At 39.9% G+C, this 27,990-nt stretch overlaps 1 protein-coding gene across 2 annotated transcripts in view; it reads right to left on the bottom strand.

Annotated features, from left to right (window-relative positions):
• Positions 1 to 9,031: 9,031 nt before the first annotated feature.
• Positions 9,032 to 27,990, bottom strand: part of YBX1 (Y box binding protein 1) — a 20,012-nt gene continuing 1,053 nt past the window's right edge. The window contains exons 2-9 of one of the 2 annotated variants that reach the window (XM_011945060.1): positions 27,953 to 27,982; positions 27,784 to 27,847; positions 17,731 to 17,764; positions 14,978 to 15,067; positions 14,347 to 14,649; positions 14,029 to 14,111; positions 10,306 to 10,579; positions 9,032 to 9,408 (exon numbers count right to left, since the gene is read on the bottom strand). In XM_011945060.1, the coding sequence (XP_011800450.1) occupies positions 10,345 to 10,579; positions 14,029 to 14,111; positions 14,347 to 14,649; positions 14,978 to 15,067; positions 17,731 to 17,764; positions 27,784 to 27,847; positions 27,953 to 27,982 (839 nt within the window). In that variant the 3' untranslated portion in view covers positions 9,032 to 9,408; positions 10,306 to 10,344. Of the gene's footprint in view, positions 9,414 to 10,305; positions 10,580 to 14,028; positions 14,112 to 14,346; positions 14,650 to 14,977; positions 15,068 to 17,730; positions 17,765 to 27,783; positions 27,848 to 27,884; positions 27,984 to 27,990 lie in introns of those variants that run through there. The other variant, XM_011945066.1, reaches the window with a different exon arrangement.

Here is a 27,990-nt window from a genome sequence, read left to right as displayed (position 1 = left end):
CTGTAATCCCAGCTACTTGGGAGGCTAAGGCAGGAGAATTGCTTGAACCTGGGAGACAGAGGTTGCAGTGAGCCAAGATTGCACCACTGCACTCCAGCCTGGGCTACAGAGCGAGACACCATCTCAAACAACAACAACAACAAAAAAAGTCTCCGTACGAAGAAAAGCCCAGGACCTCATGGAGAATTTTTGCCAAATTCTACCAAATATATGAAAACAACTAATACCAATCCTCTGGGAAGTATTACAGAAAGTTAAAGGGAGGCAACTCTCCCTAACTCATTCCACGAGGCCAGCAGTACCCTGATTCCAAAACCAGAGAAGCACACAACAAAAAAACTACAGACCAGTATCTCTGATGAACACAGATATAAAAATCCTCAGTAAAATACTAGCAAACTAACTCCAACAGCACATCAAAAAGATAATACACAAAGACCAAGTGGTATTGACACCGGGAATTCAAGGATGGTTCAATATATGGAAATTGGCCAGGCATGGTGGCTCTTGCCTGTAAGCCCAGCATTTTGGGAGGCCGACGTGGGTGGATCATTTAAGGACAGGAGTTTGAGACCAGCCTGGCCAACATGGTGAAACCCTGCCTCTATTAAAAACACAAAAATTAGCCTGGCGTGGTGGCAGGTGCCTGTAATCCCAGCTACTCGAGAGGCTGAGGCAGAATTGCTTGAACCCTGGAGGTGGAGGTTGCAGTGAACAGAGATCATGACACTGCACTCCAGCCTGGGCAACAAAGACTGTGTCTCAAAAAAAAAAAAAGGGAAATCAATAAATGTGATTATTACATCAAAAGAATGAAGGGCAAAACCCATATATCTCATAAGACACAGAAAAAGCACTGGATAGGCCGGGCGTGGTGGCTCATGCCTGTAATCACAGCACTCTGGGAGGTGGAGGCGGGTGGATCATGAGGTCAGGAGTTCGAGACCATCCTGGCCAACATGGTGAAACCCCATCTCTACTAAAAATACAGAAAGTAGCCAGGTGTGGTAGCATGCGCCTGTAGTTCCAGCTACTTGGGAGGCTGAGGCAGGAGAATCACTTGAACCTGGGAGGTGGAGGTTGCAGTGAGCCAAGATCGCGCCTCTGCACTCCAGTCTGGCAACACAGTGAGACCTCATCTCGAAAAAAAAAAAAAAGCATTTGATAAAATTCAACATCCCTTCATGATAAAAACCCCAAACACACTAGGAACAGAAGGAACTTATCTCAAAATAATAAAGGCCATATACGACAAACCCCACAGCCAACATGACACCGTATGGTGAAAAGCTGAAAGTCTTATTTTTAAAATTTTCTAATTTATTTTCCACAGCATTTGGCAGGAAATTTTGTTTCTTTAAATTTCCTTTTTTAAGTAGAGACAGGGGCTCACTCCGTTGACCAGGGTGGTCTTGAATTCCTGGCCTCAAGTGATCTACATGCCTCAGCCTCCCAAAGTGCTGGGATTACATGTGTGTGCTACCTCACCTGGCCAACCTTTTCCTCTATCTTGAAGAAGGCAAGGATGCCTATATTCACCATTCTTACTCAATACAGTAGTGAAAGTCCTAGCCAGTGCAGTCAGGTAAGAGTAAGAAATAAAAAGCATCCGAATTGGAAAAGAAGTCTAATTGTCCCTCTATGCTGATGATATAATCTTATATCTAGAAAAACCTAAAGCCTCCATCAAAAACTCCCAGACTTAATAAACTTATAAGAATCCGTAGCGTTTCTATACACCAATAATGAGTTAGCTAAGAAAGAACTCAAGAAGGTAATCCCACTTATAACAGCTGTCAAAAAAAAAAAAAAAAAAAAACCTAGAAATAACCAAGGAGGCAAAAAATCTCTACAAACAAAACTACAAAACACTGAAAAAAAGACATTGAAGAGGACACAAATGGAGACATCACATTCTCATGGATCAGAATACTGTTAACAATACTGCCCCAAACAATCTATAGATTCAATGCAATATCTATCAAAATACCAATGTCATTTTATACAGAATTAGAAAAAACAATCCTAAAATTCATGTGGAACCACAAAAGAGTCTGAATAGCCAAAGCAATCCTGAGCAAAAAACAAACAAACAAAAAAACCAAAAAACCTGGAGGCATCACATTACTTGACTTCAAAATATATTAGAAGGCTGGCCGGGTATGGTGGCTCACGCCTGTAATCCCAGCACCTTGGTAGGCCAAGGCAGGCGGATCACAGTGTCAGGAGATCGAGACCATCGTGGCTAACTCGGTGAAACCCCATCTCTACTCAAAATACAAAAAATTAGTCAGGTGTGGTGGTGGGCACCTGTAGTGCCAGCTACTCGGGAGGCTGAGGCAGGAGAATGGCATCTCTACAAAAATTAAAAGGATTGCTTGAGCCTGGGAGGTGGAGGCTGCAGTGAGCCGTGATCATGCTACTGCACTCCAGCCTGACTGATGGAGTGAGACCCTGTTTCTAAAAAAAAAAAAAACAAACCATTGGTCCAGGCAAAGATTTCATGGCCAAGGATGCAAAAGCACAACTGTAATAAAAATAGACAAATGGGATCATATTAAACTAAAAAGCTTCTACACAACAAAGGGAAACAACAGAGTGAAGAGAAAACCTACTGAATGGGAGAAAATATGTAAACTATTCATCTGACAAGGGACTAATATCCAGAATATACAAGGAACTCAAATAATTAAAAAAAAAAAAATCCCATTAAAAAGTGGGCTAAGGACATGAAAAGACATTTCTCACATGAAAATATTCAAATGGCCAACAGGTACTTGGAAAAATGCTCACCACTAGACACCAGGGAAATGCAAATCAAATCCATAATGAGATATGATCTTACCCTAGTAAGAATGGTGATTATTAAAATGTCAAAAAATAACAGATGCTGGTGAGGATGTACAGAAAAGCGAATTCTTATACACTGTTGGTAGGAATATAAACTGGTACAACCACTGTGGAAAACAGTATGGAGATTCCTCAAAAATTATGAATAGAACTACCATAGAATGTAGCAATCACAATGTTGGGTATTTACTCAAAGGAATAAGGGTCTGTATATCAAAGGGATGCCTCCACTTGCACATTTAGCATAGCACTATTGACAATAGCAGCAGTCAGGTGTGGTGACTCACACCTATAATCCCAGTACTTTGGGAGGCCAAGGAGGGAGGACTCTTTGAGTTCAGGAGTTCAAGAACAGCCTAGGCAACATAGGGAGAACTCATCTCTACAAAAAATTTAAAAAATAGCCAGGTGTGGTGGCACACACCTGTAGTCACAGCTACTCAGGAGGCTGAGTTGGGAAGGTTGCTTAAGCCCCGTGAGTTTGAGTCTGCTGCAGTGAGCTGGGCTGGTGCCACTATACTCCAGCCTGGGAAACAGAATGAGACATTGTCTTAAAAAATAATAATAAAAAAATAAAATAGAACCAAGAGGGAGTCTATCTAAGCGCCCATTGCCAGATGAAGAAAATGTGGTATATATACACAACAGAATACTATTTGGCTATTAAAAAAGAATGAAATCGGCCAGGCATGGTGGCTCACGCCTGCAATCCCAGCACTTTGGGAGGCCGAGGCAGGTGGATCACGAGGTCAGGAGAATGAGACCATCCTGGCTAACACGGTGAAACCCCGTCTCTACTAAAAATACAAAAAAATTAGCCAGGCGTGGTGGTGGGCGCCTGTAGTGCCAGCTAGCTACTCGAAGGCCGAGGCAGAACGGCGTGAACCCAGGAGGCAGAGCGTGCAGTGAGCTGAGATCCGGCCACTACACTCCAGCCCGGGCGACAGAGCGAGACTCCGTCTAAAAAAAAAAAAAAAAAAGAAATCATGTCATTTGCAGCAACATAAATGGAAATGGAGGCATGTTACATGAAGTACTGTCAGGCACAGAAAGACAGATGTCACATGTTCCTACTCTTATGTGGGACCTAAAAAAAACTGATCCCAGGCCAGGCATGGTGGCTCATGCCTGTAATCCCACCACTTTGGGAGGCTGAGGTGGGTGCATCACCTGAGGTCAGGAGTTGAGACCAGCCTGGCCAATATGGTGAAATCCCATCTCTACTAAAAACACAAAATTAGCTGGCGTGGTGGTGGGCACCTGTAGTCCCAGCTACTTGGGAGGCTGAGGCACGAGAATTGCTTGAACCCAGGAGGCAGAGGTTGGAGTGAGCCGACATTGCGCCACTGCACTCCAGCCTGGGCAACAGAGCGAGATTCCGTCTCAAAAAAAAGAAAAAAAATAGATCCCACAGAGATAGAGAATACATATCAGAGGCTGGGAAGGGTGTGATGGTGGGTACAGAGAGGTTGATTAGTGGGTACATAGTTAGAATAAGCCCCAATATTCTATAGCACAGGAGAGTGACTATGTATTGTATATTAGTAACAATGTACTCTAATTTCAACATAGCTAGAAGACAGAACTTCAAAGTGTTACCAGTATGTACAAATGATACTTAAGGTGTACCTCAAGGTGATATACCCCTGACCTGATCATCACATTCTATTCATGTAACAAATACTCACATGTACACAATATGTAAAATACTTTCTATCAATAAAAGATACTGAGTTGAAAAATTCCTACTGCCTAGTGATATCCTAGCCATAGGAATGTCATAGGGCAACATGTTACTCGTGTTTGAAGTGATGCTGGTATTGGTATAAACAAATTTACGGCACTACCAGTCACATAAAGTAAAGCACGTACAATTATATACAGCTTGTAATAATAAATGGCTGTTAATGATTTATGTATTTACTATGTGACACTTTAATAATGTTTGCCTAATGTGTTTTTTAAAAGTTAACGTTTAACTGTTAGCCCCAGACAGGTCCTTCAGAAGGTATTCCAGAAGGCACTGTTATCACTGTTATCAAAGGAGATGAAAATTCCATTCATGTTATTGCCCCTGAAGACCTTTCAGTGGGACAAGTGTGTAGGTAAAAGACAGTGATATGGAAAATCACAAGTTTACCTAAACAACAAACCAGCAAATGTCCCCCTGAACCTACAAGGTAAAATTTTTAAAAAAGCTTACAGATAAGGATGTATTTTCATACAGTTGTAGTTTTAAGTTAAGAGTCAAAAAGTTGTTAAAAATTAGTTTGCAGCCGGGTGCGGTGGCTCACACCTGTAATCCCAGCACTTTGGGAGGCCGAAGCGGGTGGATCATGAGGTCAGGAGTTTGAGACTAGCCTGACCAACATGGTGAAACCATCTCTACTAAAAATACAAAACTTAGCTGGCCGTGGTGGCAGGTGCCTGTAGTCCCAGGTACTAAGGAGGCTGAGGCAGGAGAATCACTTGAACCTGGGAGGCCTCCGCCATTGCACTCCAGCCTGGGCGACACAGTGAGACTCCATCCCCCCTCCCCCACCCCCCCAAAAAAGAAGAAAGCAATTAGTTTGTAAAGTAAAAGTTAAATGGAAAACACCTTTTATAATTTCTATAATTATAATTTTATAACTTATAATTTGTGGCTTTTTTTGCAGCCTAAGTGTAATGTCCTAGCCCTCCACGTTTACTCACCAATCACCCAGAGTAACTTTTAGTCTTGCAAGTTCAACTTACGGTTAAGTACCCTGTACAGGTGTCCCTTTTTCAAAAGAAAATCATTTATATGGCCTTCTTCCTCTACCTTTTCTCATTTTTCATTTTCTTTTTTTAAAGAATCTTGCTTTGTTGCCCAGGTTGGATGGAATGCAGTGGTACAATCATGGCTCTGCAGCCTTGAACTCCTGGGCTCAAGCGACCCTCCTTAGCCTTCCAAGTAGCTGGGACTACAGGCTTGTGCCACCGTATCTGGCTAATTTTGAAACTTTTGTAGAGATGGGGTCTTGCTCTTTTACCCAGGTTGGTCTCAAATCCCTGGTCTCCCAAGATGCTGGGATTATAGGCATGAGGTACCATGTCCAGCCTTCTGTACCTCTTCTATGCTTAGACACACAAATATTTACCACTGTGTTATAATTGCCTGTATTCAGCAGTTACATGCTGTACAGGTTTGCAGCCTAGGAGCAATAGGCTATACCGTACAGGTTTGTATACACACTCAATACCTTTGCTCTTTCCTTCCTTTATTGAATTCACCTGGCAAAGCCCTAGTTAAATTCTAACTCTCCACCTGCTGGCAATTCTGCATGTCCCTAGTATATTTGTTTTCCCATTCCCAAGACAACTACTTCACATCTTTTTCTCTTTAAATCTTCAACATCCCTTCAGGCCCCTGTTTGCTTTCCAAGACATGCCAGAATACCACTAAGACTTCATTTATTTATTTATATTATTATTAGTTTTTTGAGACAGAGTCTCACTCCGTTACCAGGCTGGAGTGCAGGGGCGCAATCTAGGATCACTGCAACCTCCACCTCCCGGGTTCAAGCAATTCTCCTGCCTCAGTCTCTTAAGTAGCTGGGACCACAGGTGCCTGCCACCACGCCCGGTTAATTTTTGTATTTTTAGTAGAGACGGGGTTTCACCATGTAGGCCAGGATGGTATCGATCTCTTGACCTCATGATCCACCCACCTCTGCCTCCTAAAGTGCTGGGATTACAGGCGTGAGCCACCGCGCCTGGCCTAGTAACCGTAAGACTTTAAAAGTGAAATACATTTAATCACTGGATGAACTGACAAGTCTTAATATCCATAAACAAGGAAAAAAAAAAAATCCACTGTCGTTTGATTGTGCTACTCCCTTCCATGAAGATCCATAAATTCACTCCTACTTTTCCTTGATAGTATCATGAGAATGTGTGTCATTATTTTCTAGACATTACTATACAGAAACACAACTAGCCAATTATAAACACTCAAATTTGACTGCAAGATCTTTTGGATTTTCTGTGTGGCTAGCATCACCTATGCATGACAATTATTTCTCCCAAATCCTTCCTTTTTTTTTTTTTTTTAACTGTACTGCCCTAGGTCTTCCAGTGCAACGTTCAACACAAACTATGACACACTTGCTTTTTTCCTCACTTCCTGCTCTCCTGTGTTCACTCTGCTCCAAATGGCACCTCTCTTCTGAAGACAAAAAACAAACAAAAAAACCCGGTTATCTCACAATTGCTAAAGCTGGGGAACCAGGCTCAGTGCATATAAAAACCTAAGAGGCAGATAGGAGGAAATCATCCCTGCTGTTCCATCACCAAAGCACAGCGACCACCCTCGCTAGCAAAATGAGTTTGCATAGCTTCCTAGCAATGTCTCCAGGTCTCACGTTGGTGCATCTGACTGGCAGAATAGGTTCAAAACCTTGATCTTGGCTGCAAGTTTTCTGGGTAGTTTTTGAGATGTACACAGGCTCTGCAGTTCCTTACAAATAACCCTTAAGTACTCAAAGTACTTAACACGACAGTATCTAAAAACGTGTACGTAGTTCTATTTCCAACACTAGCACACAAGATTGTATTCCCCCAAAACTGTCCTCCTCAACGTGTTTTCAAAAATCTCATTCTTACATTATTGGTATTTAATCAGCTGTTGGTCTTCCCATTTCCATGATATCCTAATACAGATGCTCTTCAATTTACCACGAGGCAATGTTCCCATAAACCGCAAGCCAGAACATCATTAAGTTGAAACTGTATTTAATGTTGGCAACACTGCAGTCAACTTACGATGGTTTCATTGATGATTTTTCAACTCTGTGATGCCATGAAAACAATGTTTATTCAGTAGAAACTGCAACCCCACTAAATCCCCTAAGTTGAACTACTTACTGTAAGTCAGGGACTGTCTGCATGTAAGTAACAGTTTAGATGCTACCAACAGTTTTTAAGTCTCAGGTCCATTGCACTCTTCCAAACACTGGGTATTATTTTCATAAACACCAACAAGAAATGGGCTAACAAACTCACTTCTGCAGTACAGATATTTACACTAAGTAGGGTTAAAAAAATTTTTGAGTAGTCTCTTTTCAAATCCTCTGTGAAGAGTTAGTCCCAAGCAGGAGATGACTTCCACAGCACTGCAGGATTCCTGATGTGCCACTCTGGCCTACTCCTGACCCGTCTATTTCTCCTGGGCCCTGAAAGCTGGCCAGGATGATCTGGAGTGTTTCTGGATAGCAGTCACTATCAACTACATGACTATTTCACAAAGCAAGCCAAAGAACATCTAACAAACATTTAGAAAACAACAGCCAGAGTCCAGGTGCCGTGGCTCACGCCTGTAAACCCAGCACTTTGGGAGGCTGAGGCAGGCAGATCACAAGGTCAGGAGATTGAGACCATCCTGGCTAACACAGTGAAACCCCATCTCTACTAAAAACGCAAAAATTAGCTGGGCGTGGTGGCACACGCCTGCAGTTCCAGCTACTCAGGAGGCTGAGGCAGGAGAATCGCTTAAACCCGGAGGCAGGGGTTGCAGTGAGCCGAGATCGCGCCACTGCACTCCAGCCTGGTGACAGAACACGACTCAAGTCTCAAAAACAGAAAAGAACAGCCAGACTAAGCTTAGGATATAAGGTGTTGAGAACCACATAATTACAAGTTCACCAACCTCCATGTTCCTAAGCAGTTTTCCCATGGGTTTTATATTATTTGTTTCCATCTCTAGGACATAAGCAGCTGAACCAGTATTTGATGACCACACCAGGCACTGTGACATGTTCTCCTAACACTTTAAAGTTGGCATCTTCAATTGGCACATTGAAATAAATTCTCCGAAGGTGACAAAACTAAGTGGAGCAGGATGAGAGTCTGGTTGGTCTAGGCTAGAGCAATGCCCTTTTAAACACTGCCTCACAGCCAAAGGAACCCACACAAAATCTACACTATCAAGTCTTCCTTACAAATGAGCAAATCCTTCAATGAAAAATAGCCAGGTTATCAAGAGTATGTATTTTCTAATTTTTAGTATGGGCCCAGAGGCATGCCACTTAAAGGATTAGAGATTTTAAAGACATTTTACCTGAGGGAATTGCCAGTGAGTATCATCTATTTGTAGACTGGGTCAAGCTGAGGGTCCTATAAATAGCTAAGAACTTATAAACTAAAGCAAAACTAGACAAACTTACACAAAGACAATTATTTAAGACCTTTATTAACAGGTGCTTGCAGTTTGTTGACTTTTTTGAAAAAATCAAGTTGTAAACTTTTATTACAAATTAAAAATGAAGTTCTTAAAAATCTCAACTTGACCAGATATGAAACAATTTAAAAACCTTTAAAGGCGTATTGAGAAAAACCAGGCTTTTTTAAAAAACACGTTTGTTATTACCAAAAAGAGACGTCTTTAGGTAAAAATAATAAAAACCCCATGCTGCATAGATAATGCAGATAGTTCTATTTATCTGGTCAACGGGCAAAAAGCAAGCACTTAAGGTCTTCAGCTCCAATCTTTTGTTCATTTCTTATTGCTGGAATTTCATATTTCTTCTTGTTGGATGACTAAACTGTAAAGAAAAAAATAAAGATGATCATGTAGAATTCATGGTAATCTTCATTTAGTGTAGTACATGCTCTAGCTTACATTACTTGTGTATTGGGAGACATTAACACATCTTTTGCCATCCAGCAAATAGCAAAGGGGAAAAACCCAAGAGCACTACTAGTTGAATGCTAATTTCAGAGGGAACGACAATCACATACATACCTCTCGATATCATGTAAAATGCTGAATGAAAAGGAATCCCTTAATTTTGGAATTAAGGGTAACAAAAACAAGTGAGCTGATACGCTAACGTAACAAGAACATAAATGTATCATGTGGTCTGCCAGAGAATTATTACTAATCTACAGGCAGTTTAAATACACCATGATAAACCATGAGTCATTCTCCTAGGAGTTTTTAGACACAAAACACTCTCATCTTTTTCCCGGAACAACATAAACCAACAAAAAACAATTAGAAATGATTAAAAGATTGTATCGATGTTCCCACTTTCAGTGGGTTAATTCTAATAGCTACCCCACTTCTTTTTTGAAATAATGCATAAATAATAATGTAATTAACTTATTTCTCAGAATACAGCTAGCAAAACTTTCCTCCGTTTACTAGTGACATCATAAAATTCATTCAGAAAAGTTAATAGAAAGCGCTAATAGTTCAAAATACTCATGAAAATACAGGTCTCCAGTGTCAGAATTGAGAACTAGCTAAGGGGTGGCCAAATATGACTCTGATATTCAATATTCCTAAAATGAAATATTAGGTAATTAAGAATAGGGCAGAACACATTATAAATAACATGGCTTTATCTGATGGAACTGAAATGTTCCCCCTCTTGTATTAATAAGATGAAATGGTCACCACTCACAACTGTCATCAGTGATGGCCATCCAAGCCTGCTTACCCGGATGATGGTAGAGATGGTAAGCCGGCATTTACTCAGCCCCGCCCTGCTCAGCCTCGGGAGCGGACGAATTCTCAGCTGGTGGATCGGCTGCTTTTGTCTCTTTGCCATCTTGTGGTTTAGGGTTTTCTGGGCGTCTGCGTCGGTAATTGAAGTTGCGGCGGTACCGACGTTGAGGTGGCTGCTGACCTTGGGTCTCATCTCCTTGATTTTCTTTATCTTCTTCATTGCCGTCCTCTCTAGGTTGTCTTTGGCGAGGAGGGCCCCTGCAATGAACGGTGTCAAATTTAAGAATGATAAAACCTTCTCTCTTCAACACACCTACCAGTGTTACCAGTTGGTTCACAACTAACTCACCATGTCTGGCCCATTCTCTGTATCAAGTGGTCTGTAGGCAATTTGTGTAAGATTTTTTTTTTTTTTTGTGGGGGGGGTCGGCGGGGCGGGAGTCTTGCTTTGTTGCCCAGGCTAAAATGCCATGGCATGATGACAGCTCACTGTGGCCTCTATCTCCCAGGCTCAAGTGATCTTCCCATCTCAGACTCCTGAGTAGTTGGGACTATAGGCAAGCCCCCATGCCTCATTAATGTCTGATTTTTAGTAGAGATGTCTTGCTATGTTTCCCAGCCTGGTCTTCAATTCCCGAGCTCAAGCTATCCTCCCTCCTTGGCCTCCCAAAAAGTGCTGGGATTAAAGGCTTGAGTCTTTTAATCACCAAGATAAAGATACTAAATTTTGGGATTTTCTTTCCCCCAGTGCTCAAAAATGATGGATTCCTGGCCTTTCCTTCACCCATACTCTGAGCACTCCAGAAAGCCCCAGGCCTTTAGTATCTCTACGTCATCATAGGAATAAATTCACATTTACCTTTGTACATTCTAAAACTCTTTCCCCACATCTTTTGGAACTCATGATGAATCTTCAACAAAATTGTTCTGACTTTTCTTTGTAACCCTCCAGTGGTGACTGTTCTAACCTTATTGTGGCTTCTAAATCAGCTCTCCTAGCTTCTAAAAACTGTAGGCGTTCCATCTTGTTTTGGATTCTGCTCCATTTACTATCTCTTTCTTATTGCAGTTATTATTAAGGTTCGAGGGTAATAGCTTCTAATAACCTGGGCTTTCAGACCGACCTCCCAGTCCAGCTGTTTTCCACCTGGGTTTTCTCAATTATACCACCCTGCTTTCCAATTATGTACCTTCTGATTTTTCCTAGTTAATTCCTTATTGTTTTCTCATTCTTCATCTAGGACCTCATCTACAGCGATCCTATCACCTGTTCATCTCACTCCAAGGTTGGGCACAGTGGCTCACACCTGTAATCCTAGCACTTGGGGAGGATCACTTGAGGGCAGGAGTTCAAGACTGCTTGAGTAACAGTGCAACTCCATCTCTACGACACAATTTTTAAAAACCCCTCATTTTCCCTTTTTCTCACCTACTTATCCAAGTATAAAGTCCACCATTAATCATATGACCAAGCCCTACCCCAGGGTCTAAGTCTGGATAAACCAATGCCAGAGAAATCCAACTCTCTGCCCAATCTGAGCCTGATGCTCAAATGGCTAGAAACACAGAGCCAAGTTGGGTGAACTCACTTCTAATTTATGATTGTTATATCCTATTACTTACAAATTTACCATCTCTATTTTCTCTGCTAGAGGGTTCTTTGCCCCAAACTTTTCAAACTTCCTCTTCTTTTGACTCAATTGAGCAAACAAAGGCTTCCATGTCTTCCCATTAAACATGTGTGCCCATGTATTCTTGTTTCTTACACATGAAAACATCAGGTTTCTAACAACAGGTCAACATTTTCACCTGTGGGCAAAACTCAACCCTCTCTGAGGAAGAAAACATTTCAGCTGTCACTTTCCTGCCATCAACCATTATCCTCGATTGCATTTCAGCCTATAAATGTTATTTCTCAACAAAAAAACCTCCCATTTTCACTCCCCATTTTCCCCTATTACCTGTCTCCTTTTCAGCAAAACTTGTACTACACTCTGTCTTAAGACTTCTCTTTCAATTTGCTCTTGAACCCACACCGGCCAGGATTTTACCACACCACTCCATGCATTAGGGGCAGCATGTTTCATTTACTCTCATTTGAACAAAAGATTCCTGCACAGTTTGGAAAGTCTAGCATTCATTGATAACTTCAAAGCAATTATATGTTACTTCTGCCAACTATCTGGCAGGACTGAGTATTTTAAGCATTGAAACACGTAGACATTAAGTCTAACTTAAACCAAATGGCAAAAACCCTTGCACTGGAGGGGTAACAATGGACAAAGATACAACCTCAAGCTTCTTGTTTGTTAATATAAAGAAACAATTTGCTCAACAGTGAACTGAAGCACTGAATACAAACAGAAAATTACACTATTAAGGACATCTATCAAACTAGTTTGGCAAAACATTTAAGCTCTTCAGTGTAACAAAAAGGTAAACCAAAGATTCTGCTGCTGGAACCCATGGACTTAATACATGAAAGCCTATTTTAGACTACTTTGAAAAATAAAAACCCATCTATCTTCAACATCCAGGATCTGGCTAACACAATCTCCTGGCAGAAAACTGAATCAGAGATCTTCAATTCTAGTAGTGATCAGTTAGGATCCCAGCTCTTTTAACTGAAAACTCAGGACAGGACATATTTTAACACAAGAAATATGATGACATCAGCTGCTCTTGCAAAACTCTCAAGGTACACGTGCTGATAAATATGTAATACAACCTCAACTAGATTCCCTAGTTCCTAAAACTACACTAAGTGCTCTGACTTTTGTAAAATTTAAAAACCTATATACAGAACCACCCCCCCCATAGACTCACAGTATATTTTGGATATGTTGGATACTTCTAGAATAATAAACTTGACACTTAAAAATTTGGGGATTTAAAAGCTGCGATTTAAGTGATCAGTTAAGATGCATTATTAGTGTATTGGTTTGATTCTTCAGAGGTACCTTTCAGATTTTAGGGATCACCTATGAGAACTTAATACTTGGACAGCAAACCCTCACAGAAAGAACGATTACACCATTCTATCCTACCACCGTGGGACTGGGAACGCTGCCTCAAAGCATACCACAGCATGGACTAAAATACGCTTGGCTCACGAATTTTTCCTCCATTACTCTAATAATGACATCTACTAAGATTTCTAATACCCATTCAAGTAGATAGATTAGTTGTCTAATGATAGACCGGATTTTTCCTCCCAGAATGTAAATTCTTGGTGGAGCAATTTCATTTTGCAACTTTGAGCTGACATCCCCTAACTCCAAAAAAAGGGGGGGTACATAACTAAACTGAGAATTAGTGGAAGATTATGTATGCCATTTCAAATGGTAACACTTACTGCTGATTCTTCACTAATGCCATGGTACAATTCAGATACTCCTAATGCTTTCCTTTCTCCCTACCAAGGAGGCAGGTTTAAAAGACGTGGTTTAAAATATTATCTTACCCGTTCAAGGACAGAAAATTTGAAATTCCATACCCTCACCATTTTTTAAAAAAAATTTATGTATAAAGCTGACCTCATCTATATGAGCTGTTTTTAACAGGTTCACCTCTTAGGCATCTGATGAAAGGAAACGTGAAGTGTTAACAGAAAAATGAGTCAAAAAGTCTGCGGGAGAGGCATGATATTGCTGAGTCCTAACAGAGGTTTGAGGAAATTTTAATAAACATGTTTATGTGGACCATACCTGCGGAATCGTGGTCTATATCCCCGATACATATTCTGCCTCACTGGTCTACCTTGTTCTCCTGCACCCTGGTTGTCAGCACCCTGAAAAAGACAATGGAAATCAAGGCTACTGGGTCAGTAACATAATAACCTAACCAGGAAATCCAGAGTTAAAACACAAACAAAAAATCAGACCATCTAGTAATCGTGACTACACTATAAATTAATCCTGTTAGCTCTTACTAGGTAGGAATCAAAGGTGCTTTCCATATGATTAACAGCTCTAAACAGTCCTACCAGAACTTACCACATTGCTGTTGCTGATGGTGAAACTTACCTCCATCACTTCTCCCTGCACAGGAGGGTTGGAATACTGTGGTCGACGCCCATAGGGTCTCCGCATGTAGTAAGGTGGGAACCTTCGCCTGCGGTAGGGCCGGCGTTGTTGGGCCTGGCCTTCGGGAGCACTCTCCGATCCCTCGTTCTTTTCCCCACTCTCACTATTCTGGTAATTTTGCTGGTAATTGCGTGGAGGACCCCTACGACGTGGATAGCGTCTATAATGGTTACGGTCTGCTGCATATTTACTGCCTTGAACTGGAACACCACCAGGACCTGTAACATTTGCTGCCTCCGCACCCTACAAAAGCCATTACATATTGATAGTGACAAAGGAAATCAGAACACTTTCAACAAATTTCAAACAAAGCAAAAAACAAAGTTAAGGAAAACAAAAAGGGAGGTGGGCGACTGCGTGGCCAGGGGTGCACAGAAATGACTAAATATCAGTTCCTCACTGTTCTGAAGAGATTGCCCTCTAACTGCAGCCAGAACATTAGGCTTGATGCACCTGTGTTCATGAGGTCACCTGAACACATCCATCCACATTAGAGCCACCATCCTAACGGATGAGACCTCCAAAATATTTCCATACTGAAGTCAAACCTTTACACAAAAAGCATCCTCACCTTTTCTCCTTCAACAACATCAAACTCCACAGTCTCTCCATCTCCTACACTGCGAAGGTACTTCCTGGGGTTATTCTTCTTTATGGCAGTCTAGTAATATCACATTCCAAAAATAGATTAACAGGGGAGAATAATGTGCTTTTTCATTTAAAATGTACCAGAGTCAATATTATTTTAGCTTGGATATATACTTAAGATTTGCTTTAAATAAGACCAAACCATCAAAAAATTTAGGAAAGCAGGGACCACGCCATCCCCAACTTCAACAAAAACACTCCAATCATACAAGGCCCCAGCATTTTACCACTATTTACAAAACTAAAACAAGTAATTTAACACTCAAAACAGATACAACATTTTAAAAACTGCTTTTTGCAAAAGTATTAAATGTAATTTTGAACAAATGAGGATATCCATCTATCCCCTAAAGACTGCACTTAATAGTAGAAGGTGGCCCCACACGGGTCAGTTTAGATGACAGGCGAGTTGGGTTTTGCATGCTTCAAAGCTGATCAAACCAACTTTGCCCGTGTTACCAAACTCAATTACAAATGTCAACCAAAATCCCTTCCAATCTGATAATACGTCAGTGGAAATGCAATTCACGTGTATTAACTATGTTATTCTTTATATGATCTGACTGCATGGAATTGTTACTAATCACCTGTCCAGAATTCAATAAATCTTGTATTAGAGACTTGTTGCTTCTACTTCTCAGACTGCTAGGAGAAGGGAGGAAGAGTAACATTTCATGTTTCTATGAAATTTTTTTGCAATATTCTTTCACTTACTACCTATTCAATCTCATTATGAGCTAGGACATGTGAAAGTATTGTTAATCCCATTTTACAGATAATGTAACAGGCTTTAAAGTTAGGTGCCCTTGCCCAAGGTCACACAGTTAGTAAGGAGACTTTCTAAACCCAGGTATTGGGTCTCCAAATCCCATGTTCACTCCAAATCCCAGCTATATCCATTACAGGATCACTCATGCATTTCTACTGCAGAGGAGACAGGACAACCAACGAATCTGAGGCCAATTAAGTGAAGCTGCCCAGAACTGCAGTCTCCTTGATACACCACTAAGACCTGAGCAGCCAAAGTCCCAGGAAACAACTACATGTTGAAACCACTTCCAAAAAAATGAAAGTATATTGGTGACACCCTGTGAATCAGTACAACCGGGTGAGTTGAGTCAAATAATTGATCTCATCTGTCATCTAAACTGTCACATAGTTTTCATACCTTTCAATATATAGCCAACTATCAATTACCTGCAGTCATAGGGGATAGCAGAAGTATGAATAATTAAAATCCCAACTCTTTATTTTTATCAACATCTCCAACCCCTGCCCCAACCCCAACCCTTAAGGGTTGCCAATAGGCAACAAGACTGATAAACTTTGCTGTCTCTTGTTCCTAAGTCTACATATTCTTTTGAACATGCAGAAGGGGAGTAAGGAACAGGTGAGCTGTGTTCACCCAAACAAGAATACCAATTTTATAAAACATTTGCTTTAAAATAACATTTGTCTGAAGTAGTCCTGTATTTATTTACATTTAGAATTTAAACGTTTCCATAATTACATTTGACCCTGAACTACCTGATTGGGTTTTGGATGTACTAGAAATTGATAACAGCTTCCTCCTTGCCATCGAATGCTGTGTAGGACACTTCAGTGAGCTACAAAGCACCAACCTATGACAGCCCTTCCTATGAAACATGCTGCCATACAAGCTAGTATCTTAATTCATTAAATGTGAGTATGGAAATTGACTTTAGGTCTTTTGACTTCTGGACTATAGTACAAAAAAGTAGTTATGGTCTCTAACTTTAATACAAAAGTTGACAATATTTCAAAAGTCTTAGGGAGAAAACTGATAGCACAAACATATTTTTTCCTACCCATTTTGTATCTGTGAGAATAAGTACATTCAATGTAGCTTATAACATACCTAAATTTGAGGTATTAACATACACTTGACAGTGGTTTACATTAACAATCTTAATTCCTGAATGTTCAAACATTTTCCTTAAATGATACTTGAGGAGAAAGTTCAGTATGTAGTACTCATCCTAACAGTTTTTTCTTTCCAAAACACTGGAAGCCAATCTAAAAAATTATTTAATGAGTAGCTGCCAACCTTGTCACACTTCCCCTCACTTAACCTTAAACTAGTGAGAATTTTTTCATTTTCCAAGCCAGGCAAAACTCTCCAAAAGTTAAACAAACTAAACAAAAAAACCCAACACCCATTCAAAGTGATTTAAAATAAGCAGAAGGCTCTTTACGCTACTTTTCAAGTATTCACTTCAATTACTATGTTTTGCAGGTCTGTCTTATTTACCCTTGATTATGGAGATTTGTCCCTACAGGTAGACCTAAAAGCCTCTGAAAACTTCTTGCCAAAGTTTCTGTGTATTTGCAGCAACATTATTTGTTCAACTTTAGAATCACGGAGTAATTTGTTCATCTGAAATTAGGTATAAATAGTTAGTGCAGTGAGTTTGACTCAACATTTAAGAAAGCCACAGCTGTTGACAAAATTCCAATTTGAAATGTCTAGGATAATTAAGTCAACTCTAACACATTTCAATGTATACATTTCAAGCATGCTACTACTCCTGTAGTAAGTAAATAAACTGGTGGCTGGACTTAACCTTTTATAAGGAACAAAAGTTGAAAACATATCTAACCTTTTCTTCTCACAATCCTTGAATCAGAAGTGCAAATATCTACACAAGCACTCACCTGGTGTACAAATACATCTTCCTTGGTGTCATTCCTGCAAGACAGAACCAAGTTGAACACGTTAGAAAATGAAATACATCTCATGTTGTCAAAGATTAATTTTCCCAGAGACTCTCTGGCTGCCAATTAACTACCAGGAAATTTGGCGAAAATAAAAAAACACAAGCCACCATGCTCTCTGCTTTAAAGACTTAAGCAGTTGCAAACAGTTGTAGCCTCATTACCTGTAAGATAGGCAAAAAAAAAGTCTATGAAATTAAAGTGTGACCTACTGAGCCATAATTAAGAGGGTAGCAGTGACTAGCAACACATATTCTGCCCCTCCTTATCCTATTAAACATTAACTGTTCTAGCACACCTTCCTCTTAGCTCTAGAGCATGATTATCAACAGAAGTAGTAATTACACTCTCACTTTATCCTTCAATCATTTCCTTTTCACCATCCCCTACTACCAACTTTCCTTGAGATCATAAAAACGAGTAGAACCTCCTCCCCCAGCAATAGATTGTACAAGGCAAAGAGTGAAACCTAATGTGAACTGTGGCCTTTGGGTGATAAGGTATGTTTGAGTGTAGGAAAAGCCCAGTTAGTTGTAAAAGCTACTCCACAAGCCCACACCAGGACTGATGAAGGTTTAGACCACAGAGCCATGTATGAGCAGACATTTGAGATCTCTTTTTGAGGCAAAATGAGAAAGACTTTGTGGATAACTGAAGTCAGAAGTGAGGGGGAAGTAGAGAATAATCGCACTTTTTTAGCCTGCAGACTGGGATTAAAGTGGTAATACTAGGAGCAAGAACCACCACAGGAAAAGGGAACAGATTTCCAGGCCTGTAGTGACCTGCCTCACCTTACTCCGTCAGTTCAGAGTGAGAAAAAGTTCAACAGTAGCTCTAGTGTTTAATGACAAAGGGAACAAAGGTTACAGTGAACTGGACAAACTGGATGACTGTTAGCTTCTTGCTGAACTAGGGGGCAACATATGCACCAAAGGATCCACATAAAATTAACTTTAAATCTGACCTGTAAATTATGGCTTGGATTATTATAAGAACATTTTTAATTGATGGGAACAGGATAATTTAAAAAACAGAACAGGTAAACTGTAAAAGCAACTTAAGGCAAGTGACTGAAAACTGACCTTTCAAGCTAGATGATTAGGATTGCCTAGGGAAATGATGACTGTACCTAATGTCCATCTGTCCATAGCTCCACAGGCACCACAAAAACAGATTACAGCCATCATTTATTAGTTCTGCTCTCCAATATGACTCAATTTCAAACTCTAAGGCTCTAAGGGGAAATAAAAAACTGGTAGAGTAACAAAGGCAAAGGCAGGCAAAGTCTAGAATAGTGATTTTCAACAGGGGCAATACTTCTCCTGGCAGAGTATTTAAAGTTTTTCCAGTCTGGGCGCAGGGGCTCATGCCTGCAATCCCAGCACTTTGGGAGGCCAAGGTGAGACAATCACCTGAGGCCAGGAGTTTAAGATCAGCCTGGCCAACATCGTGAAACCCTGTCTCTACTAAAATTACAAAAAAAAATTAGCCAGGTGTGTGGCTGCATGCGCCTGTAGTCCCAGCTACTCTGGAGGGTGAGGCAGGAGAACTGCTTGAACCTAGGAGGCGGAGGTTACAGTGAGCTGCTGCACTCCAGCCTGGGCAACAGAGTGAGATTCCCTCTCAAAATAATAAAAAAATAAAAATTTTTCCAAAGATTGGGAACACTATCTGCATTAACAGAAGTGGGGGGTGTCAGTTGCTAGAAGGCTATATAAAGATTTGGCCTAAAAAGTAAATTTGTTTATTGTTATCTGAGTTGTGTATGTATTTCTGTACTGCTTTAATATGCATTAAATTCACTAACAATGCAGCTTCTGTGGAGAATTTTTCATTATTGATAATGCTACTCATGGTATCTGGGTAATACATCATTTCTTTATCAATCCATTTTGTGGTGGCACTGACTGTTATGCCTTCTAATGCAGTTACAACAGGTATCCACATATCAATATCATCATACCCTGCAATAAAAAGAATTATAAGTAGTTACGGGGCAAGATCCTGTATCTACAAAAAATAAAAAATTAGCTGGGCCTCAAGCCCAGGAAATGAGGGTGCAGTGAGCTATCATCACGCCACTGCACTCCACCCTGCGCAACAGAGCAAGACCCTGTCTCTAAACAGAGAAAGTACGAGGTTGGCATTACACACAGGGTAATGTCACTCCTGCAAAAACAGGGAGGTGTTTTGTGGGTACATAGATAGATATCTGAAACCAACATAGTTCACTGACCAATGTCATGACAGTAAAAAGAGTACTCCAAAAGGAATACTTAGCCAGGGTCTTAAGCTCAAGATACTTATTGAAAACGTCCTCAATTGCAATAAAAACATTGTACCATTAAAAAAAAGTGATTTGTTGAACCAGTGATTTAAATGTATTGATCTGCTTTGAATTTGCAACCAGCCAGAATCTCTAGTTTAAATTAGCAGTTATAACAAAGGAGAGCCTCAAATATTAGACAGTTGCAGAGCAGCTTTCTGGGTGCAGGTGTCACTGCTCTGCCAGCTATCACTACTTTTTTCTGTTCAGTTTTTCTGTCAGGTGTTTGCTGGGAAATTAACACTGGAACTGACCCTTTTCTGGCAGTGAATATAAGCTCTAGCTCCTCCGTCTACTATAAAGAAATGTCTTCAAGATGTACAAATAAGGAATATTCTGAAAATAAAAATTATATAGTAGTAAAGATAATTCAGAAAGAAAAAGCTATCTGTTAGAATTTCCACTCTAAATGGCACAGAGTAGTTAGGGAGAAAAGGGTTTGGAGAATGAGAAACTATGACTACAGATGAGAGGTGTGAACAAGCTCTCAAGTTCCTATGGGCTTACGCCGGGGCAATCAGGCCCTAAACTCCAAATCTGGATAAAATATTTCTTTGTATTCTTCTTGGGCATCTGCATAGTCTGACATATATATATGTCCAATTAGACTTGCAGGTCACAGGTGTGCCCTGCATTGCTCTCTTTTAATTAGAAATAAAAAGTATTAGTTTAAATGTGATTCTGGTGCTGGTCCCCTGTACATATGTAACAATACAGGACCACAAAACAGATTTTGCTTCTGGTGACTCTTATTCATTGGGTTAGTATATCACTATAGTATTTCCCATTTGTATTATTATACTGGGGAAAACATTTTAATCACTTTCTACTGTTAAGAAAATGGAAAACAAATATGGTGTTAAAAATGGAAATATGTGATATTTGCATTATTAAACCCCTTTGCAGAACTTAAAAAAAAAAAAAAGGAAAGAAAAATAACAGTATTCAATTTTTTTTTTTTGACATGGGGTCTCACTTTGTTGTCCAGGCTGGAGTGCAGTGGCGATCTTGCCTCACTGTAACCTCCGCCTTCTGGGTTCAAGTTCTTGCACTTCAGCCATGAGTAGCTGGGATTACAGGTGTGCACCACCACACCCTGCTAGACTTTTAGTCTTGATTTAACTATTAACAGCTGTGTAACCTAGGAATGCTGCCTCATTGGCTTTTTTACCTGCAAAATGAGAAAAACTACACTGAACAATAACTTACCTTACTAAGGGAGAGACTCAACTCTTTTTAGTATTGGGCATTTGTATTCCCTAATACTACTCGGCTTTTTAAATTAAAATCTAATTGCTATCACTCCTATAGTATAGCCTATCCAGATTGGTAAGGGTCTTAAAAATAGACAAAATGCAACTCAAAATGGGAAAACAAAGGCAAAAAAATTTAACTTCCCTGGAAGACTTTTTAATGACTCAAAAGACAATTACAGCTTGCCTGATAACTCTCCATGCCATAGGAACTAGGAATTCCAGCATTTGCTTTTCATGGTCCAATCCATCTAAACTCCAGGACTCTACTCCAGCATATTCACCATGTTTGACCACCCTCCCACTCCTAAAAGACAACTATCTTTATCCTAGCTGTATATCTACATTAAAAAAAGCTAAGTTTTAGAAAACTTCTTTGCCAATCCATAGTTATTGCCTTAAATAAGACTTATTATTCATAACTTTATCCATAACTAAATGCTCTTACACTACTACTTTGTTGCAGATTGCCCAGACCAAGTCTAACACCTTAATTCACCTAACTGCATATACCAATTTACAATCCTATGGTTATAAAAACTCCAGGATTTAGCATCTATATGCTCCATAACCTAAAGCAACCAGATACCAATTTCCAAGCCTTACAGATGACTGTAACATAATAACCCCCACTTATCTTTGTATTTCTTCTCTATTAAACTCCCTTCACACCCAACAGACTCACTTTTTCCCACATACTGTCTGTGATTCTGCCTTAGGACAGACTGTATGTTTGTTTCCAAGGGCTAAGATTGGAGGATAGCAAACTCAATAATTGCAGTCCCAGGACTACGGGGACAGGAAGGTAATACAGCCTATCCTTGAATAACTCCATATCTATGAGGGTGGATGGAAGTTTGAGGTGCCAACCTGCTGCACAGTTGAAATGTGCCTATAACTTTCGACTCTTCCAAAATTTAATGGCTTACTCATGACTGGAAAGCCTTACTGGTAACATAAATCATTAACGCATTTTCTATCTTACATGTATTATATACTATATTCTTGCAATAAAGCTAAAGAAAATGCTAAGAAAGTTGTAAGAGAAAATACATGTACAGTAATGTACTTATCAATACAGTAAGTGTACATCTGTCTGAAAGGTAATTCCAGCTGTTGACCTCATCTACAGCACATATCAAGCAACTCAACTTCTCCTTACAACGCCATGACTTTTCTCAGCTTCACTAGTGCCACTTTGCATGGGTTCCATGGTGTCATTCAAGACTTAGAGTATTGCACTAAACCACAATACCTCAATTCTACAAGTTCTTTTTACTGACGCACAATTTACTGGAGAGACAACTGTTCACGTGAAGATGATTAGTGTCACATGGCATTTTAAGGGGCTCAATGCAGTAGCAGTGAATGTCGTGCAGTTATGATTTAACACTGCCTGAATTTTTGTTTGTTTACATTTCTCAACTGCAAATGGCCAAGTTAACTTTCTAATGGATTTGTGTACATTTTATGGTAGTAAATAATGAAACAGACTAGTATCTACATATTTTTGGTATTCATAACATACTCAACTTTTCGTTATTTTGGGGGGATACTTCTTGGCTATGTGGTTCATCTGAAGTTTTCAAGTTGTTGCAAATCTCCAAACATTTTTCCAATATATTTATATATGAAAAAAAATCTGTGTAAGTGGACCTGTGCGGTTCAAACTCACGTTGTTCACGAGTCAAACTGTATACTAGTTCTCTTAGATTTCAAGAGTAAAGGATTCTACTTTGGGAGGACACAGGGAGTGGGACATACACGTATCAGTGACTTGGCGAACACCGATGACTTCTTGCCAGCTTAAGAACAATGGCTAATCTAACCAGCATATAAATCTCTCTTAATGTCGCCTGCATACATGTCATTGATGTTTGTCTTTAGGGTTCCAGTTTGGAACCTTTGACGTCTCTCCCTTAGTAGCACCTGCAGAAAAGTCTTTAAGCCTTCCCTAGTGCCAAAACATTTTGTCAGTTATGTTACAGTCTACCCATGACTTATATGGCTTAGCAATGGATTTACCGTGATCAAGTTAAGATCAGCGTGACTTTAACAGCCCGAGATTTTTGGTAATGACATCCTTCCAAAGGTTTACACTTTTATTAAGAACCACACATTTGGGAGGCTGAAGCTGGAAGATCACTAGAGTCCAGAGCCCAGGAGTACAAGACCTGTATGGGCAACATAGAGAGATTCCACCTCAACCAACCAACCAACCAACCACCACACATTAAGTACTTTACGCCACCGCCTTAAAAAAAAAAAAAAAAAAAAAAAAGCACCCTTGAGAGGCCCGGCTCAGAGGCTCACACCTGTAATCCCAGCACTTTGTGAGGCCGAGGCGGGTGGATCACCTGATGTCAGGAGTTTGAGACCAGCCTGGTCAACATGGAGAAACCCTGTCTCTACTAAAAATACAAGATTAGCCTGTGTGGTGGCATGCGCCTGTAATCCCAGCTACTTGGAAGGCTGAGGCAGGAGAATTGCTTGAACCCGGGAGGTGGAGCTTGCAGTGAGATCACACCATTGCACTCCAGCCTGGGAAACAAGAGTGAAACTCTATCTCAAAAAAAAAAAAAAAAAAAAAAGAAATCACCCTTTAAAAAGGCAATATTCATTCTTACCTTGCAGGCCACATAAAGATTAAGTGAGATAAGGTGCAATGTTCTCTCCTTCAATTCTTCGCCTCCCAGTATCAGGAATTAAACAAGTCCTTTTATTTGTAAAGCTGACCTACATGCTAAAACTGTAACTTTTAACAATCCCAAACTTCACAAAGTAGATAGTGAAAGACAGAAAGCTTTTCAAATCCAGGAACTAGCAAGTCAGCACACAAGAGCCCCAGTGACATACTTGGATCATTTAAGAGTCTTTCAATGGCTAAAAATAATCACCCTAAGAAATTATCTGTAACTATGTGGACAACAACCAAATTGAAAATGGCTAGGGTCTATTTCAGAGACAGCATAACAGCAGTTGGTGAACACTAACTCCAGAGTGAAAACACAGTTCCAATCCTGCCTGCCACTTATCACCTATGCTTATGGGGGCAAGTAACAACTTCTTTGTGCCTCAGAATGACAGCACCTACACCTCAAAGGTTTTTAAAGATTAAGTGAATTGGCTCATTTTAAACACTTACTATAGACCCTAGTATAAATACTTGTTAGCTGTATCTATTTTCACCAACATGTGAAGGAAGTCACCTATCAGTTATATACATACGGAATCCCCACAAGGCAGCCCCCACTCCAAAGGGAGACTTAAACCTGATAGGTGTGACTAAAGAGAGCTAAACCTTTCCCTGGCTTGGTTTATTACATCTTCCCAGACCATGGGTAATAAACTCAAATGCACACACAGAGGCCAGGCGTGAAGCGAAGTCAGCAACCTAAGACAACTAAGCATGACAGACTGTTGTTAAAAAAAAAAAAAAAAGTATACTCCCCCTAAATGTGGTGACAATACAGCAGGTGGTTTTTACTATGTGGAAATACAGCCCCCAAAGCTAGCTAAAGTTCAGATCTTAAAAATATAATAATCTGGATTACTTGGTGTTATCTCCTGAATTATAAATGTTAGTAATTAATCCCAATTCCTTTAAAAAATACTGTGCTGTCTAATCAAAGCATCTGGGAGTAGTCTTAGAAAGGTCACAAATTTGTGACCTTTGCTCCAAATTCTTTCTTCACCTCAAAACACAAAGAATTATTAATTCAGACATTCTAAGTACTCTGGAAACAGAAAAATATTCCTATTCTGGTCACCATAAACTGTTGCCAATTCATGGTAATCTTTGGTGAATATGGATCAATTCTCAACCACTAATAACATTCAACAGTAATCTAGGGGGAGCATAATAGACCCCTCTAGTCACATTCTCCAATTATGTTTTGTAGACAGAGTTCACAAAAGAATAACTCAATGAATTTCTTAGAATATCTAGATTACACAGTCAACAAAATAAAGCCAAAACTTCTACTATTCTTAAAAGCTCTATGCTCATGTTACTTAGCACCTTCTTCACAATATAACCAATCAGGGAGAAGCTGTTTAATGAATTAATTCTAGCAAGGTTGTAACAATTCATCAAGCGGTAATTCAGGCTGGAATAAACACATTTACAATGAAATTGTGTCTTTAAAGGCAGAAAATTTACATACAATGTTGTAATTATAAAAATACCGTACAATCCTAGAATATATAATCCAGCGTATCCAAAAACGGCAATTAAAAGTCGTCGTAATAGTCATCCCAAACACTGCACTCTCTCCTTTACACAGAAAACAGCACGTTATGTGTCAGTCTCCCTCCCTCCCTCATAAGAGCCAGGTGCCTCCAGCCAAGTCCATTCGTTCTACTACAGAAACTACATATAGAACCAACTGCTAGCTTCCAAACTGATTTAACACATACATTTTCCTTAATTAAAGCAAATCTTCCCTGTATTTAATTGGAGTCAGATTTTACAGCATCTTATTGTCCCAGAATCATTAAAACAATCAGTTCAGAAGCATAAAGAACATTTTAACCAGTTAATTTGACAAAATAATTGAGGTTAGGATAGTCCAAACAAAGGACCATCAAAAGCCAATTCATAACTTGCCCTGGAGGATGACCAATTGAATTGATTCCAATTCAGAACAGAGACATTCAATGAATAGTATCTCATGGACTAAACACTTATAAAGTGTAAAGGTAATACTTTTATTTTGGACAAAACTATTAATTTCAAAAAATGTCGTAACCTATGCCCACTTAAAAAAAAATGCAGCGAAACAAGGCACATGCTAAAACTTCTTAAACACATACAAAAACTGCGATCTATCCGCTGAAAAGGATGCATATTTGCACACCAGAGTTACCATTACATTGGGTCAAGGGTTAAAAGCAGTGATTTTGAAGATATGGCCCGAAGACCATTATCATTCCTGTTAAAAATGTACCCAGACCTAATGAATCCAAAGCTCAGAAGAAATACACCACTTAAATCACACCCTTCCAAGGTAAGCACGCTTAAATTTGAAAACCACTGGTTTAAGAGTTAGTCTAGTAAGAACAGTAAGACACAAATACAAACTAAAACACTAATAAGTTCAGAGAAATCAGTTAAAAAGCTATCAGTATACCAATCATATATAAGCATTCCCTTTCTTCTTTGCTAGTAAGCTTTTATCAAAAAATCAATCAAAAACGTAGCTCCAGCCAGCCAGAAAGGCAAACAGTATAGAACAAGTTGGAAAATTCTAAGATTCTGGAAGAAACAAAATGTTTTCCCACAATTGCAAAAGTAGAGAATAGATCATCAAATGCTTATCTCTTACTTTGAGTGTTTCCACAATACTCTATGATTGATTAATGAACAGTTTTTCATCAGGCCATGATTCTGTCCTTAAGCTTGATTTTGCCCATTTGTTGTCCATTCTACGTTGTTCTTTTAATCATGTGCTCAGGTCTTCTACAGTAAGCAAGCAAGAGAATGCTGAGATGGCACTTAAGTACCATACCTGTGAGGCCAAGATTGCTACTGGCATACCCAGTGCTCTACACCCATGTAACTGCACTACTAGTCTTGGCAGCCATCTTGAAAATGATGCCCGGCTCACAAGGAAGCCCAGGGAATACTGTGCGTCTACTGCACGTTACCACCACCACTGCCACAAACAACCCGAAGGGTAAGTCCTAAAGACGTGTCTGCAGCTTTACCTTCAAATAGGAAGAACAATGTCAAGTTACCAGTGACTATGGCCACTCTAATAAGCTACAGCCAGGGATCTAACAGAAATTGACTTCATCAGCATGATTTTAGGACAAGGAAGAATGAAAAATAAGAACTGAAGGAAAAAAAACATTTTCTTGCAGATATATTATTTATGGACAAATAAAAACAGTTCTCTCTGGTCAAAGCTGTGCTAATATAGAATTTATCTCAGGTATTAAAATGAAACGTGAAACAAAGGCAATACAACCTCTCGGTAAAGATGACAAAACCTCACATACTTGACACGTCAAATCCTCTTACCCCCAAAATGTTAACAAGGCATAAATATCCGATGTCAGTGGATTACATTCTCAAATACCGAGTTCAATAAAGTAGAAAAGGATGACAAGAATAAAAATCTACTGGACCGTACTTTCCCGTTTACCCTGTTAAGGAATGGCTCATTCACTCCGCTTGCCTTTTAAATTGCTTTGTACTGTGACGAAGCCCTTAAAGTTGGCTTCAAATTAATATTTAGCTGCAAAACAAAGGCATTCTCTAGACCCAAATCCCTTCAGTCGTCAAGGAAAACAAACAAAAAAATCACATTAATACACCAGAGGTAGTAAACGCCTTTCAGAAGAGGGCTGTGGATTGGCACAGCAAGCAGCAAGAAGGTGGGATGGAGGCTTCAGAGCCCGGCAGCTCACCTGTTGATGAAACCATATCCGTTCCTTACATTGAACCATTTTACTGTTCCCAAAACCTTCGTTGCTGGAAAAGAAAACAAAGCAAAACAAGCCACGATTACCAGCTATCCTTTTCCAAACCCGCCTGGCTTCGGCATCCGGTCCCTCGCACGCTGCCCGCCGCGGCCACCTGACAGCCCTTTCTCTCCACCGCCCGGGTGCGGGTCT

Source organism: Colobus angolensis, unplaced genomic scaffold (assembly GCF_000951035.1).
Source record: "Colobus angolensis palliatus isolate OR3802 unplaced genomic scaffold, Cang.pa_1.0 Scaffold106, whole genome shotgun sequence".
Classification (NCBI taxonomy): domain Eukaryota; kingdom Metazoa; phylum Chordata; class Mammalia; order Primates; family Cercopithecidae; genus Colobus; species Colobus angolensis.
The sequence above is the reverse complement of the archived record's forward strand: the minus strand, read 5'-3'. Positions and strand labels throughout refer to the sequence as shown.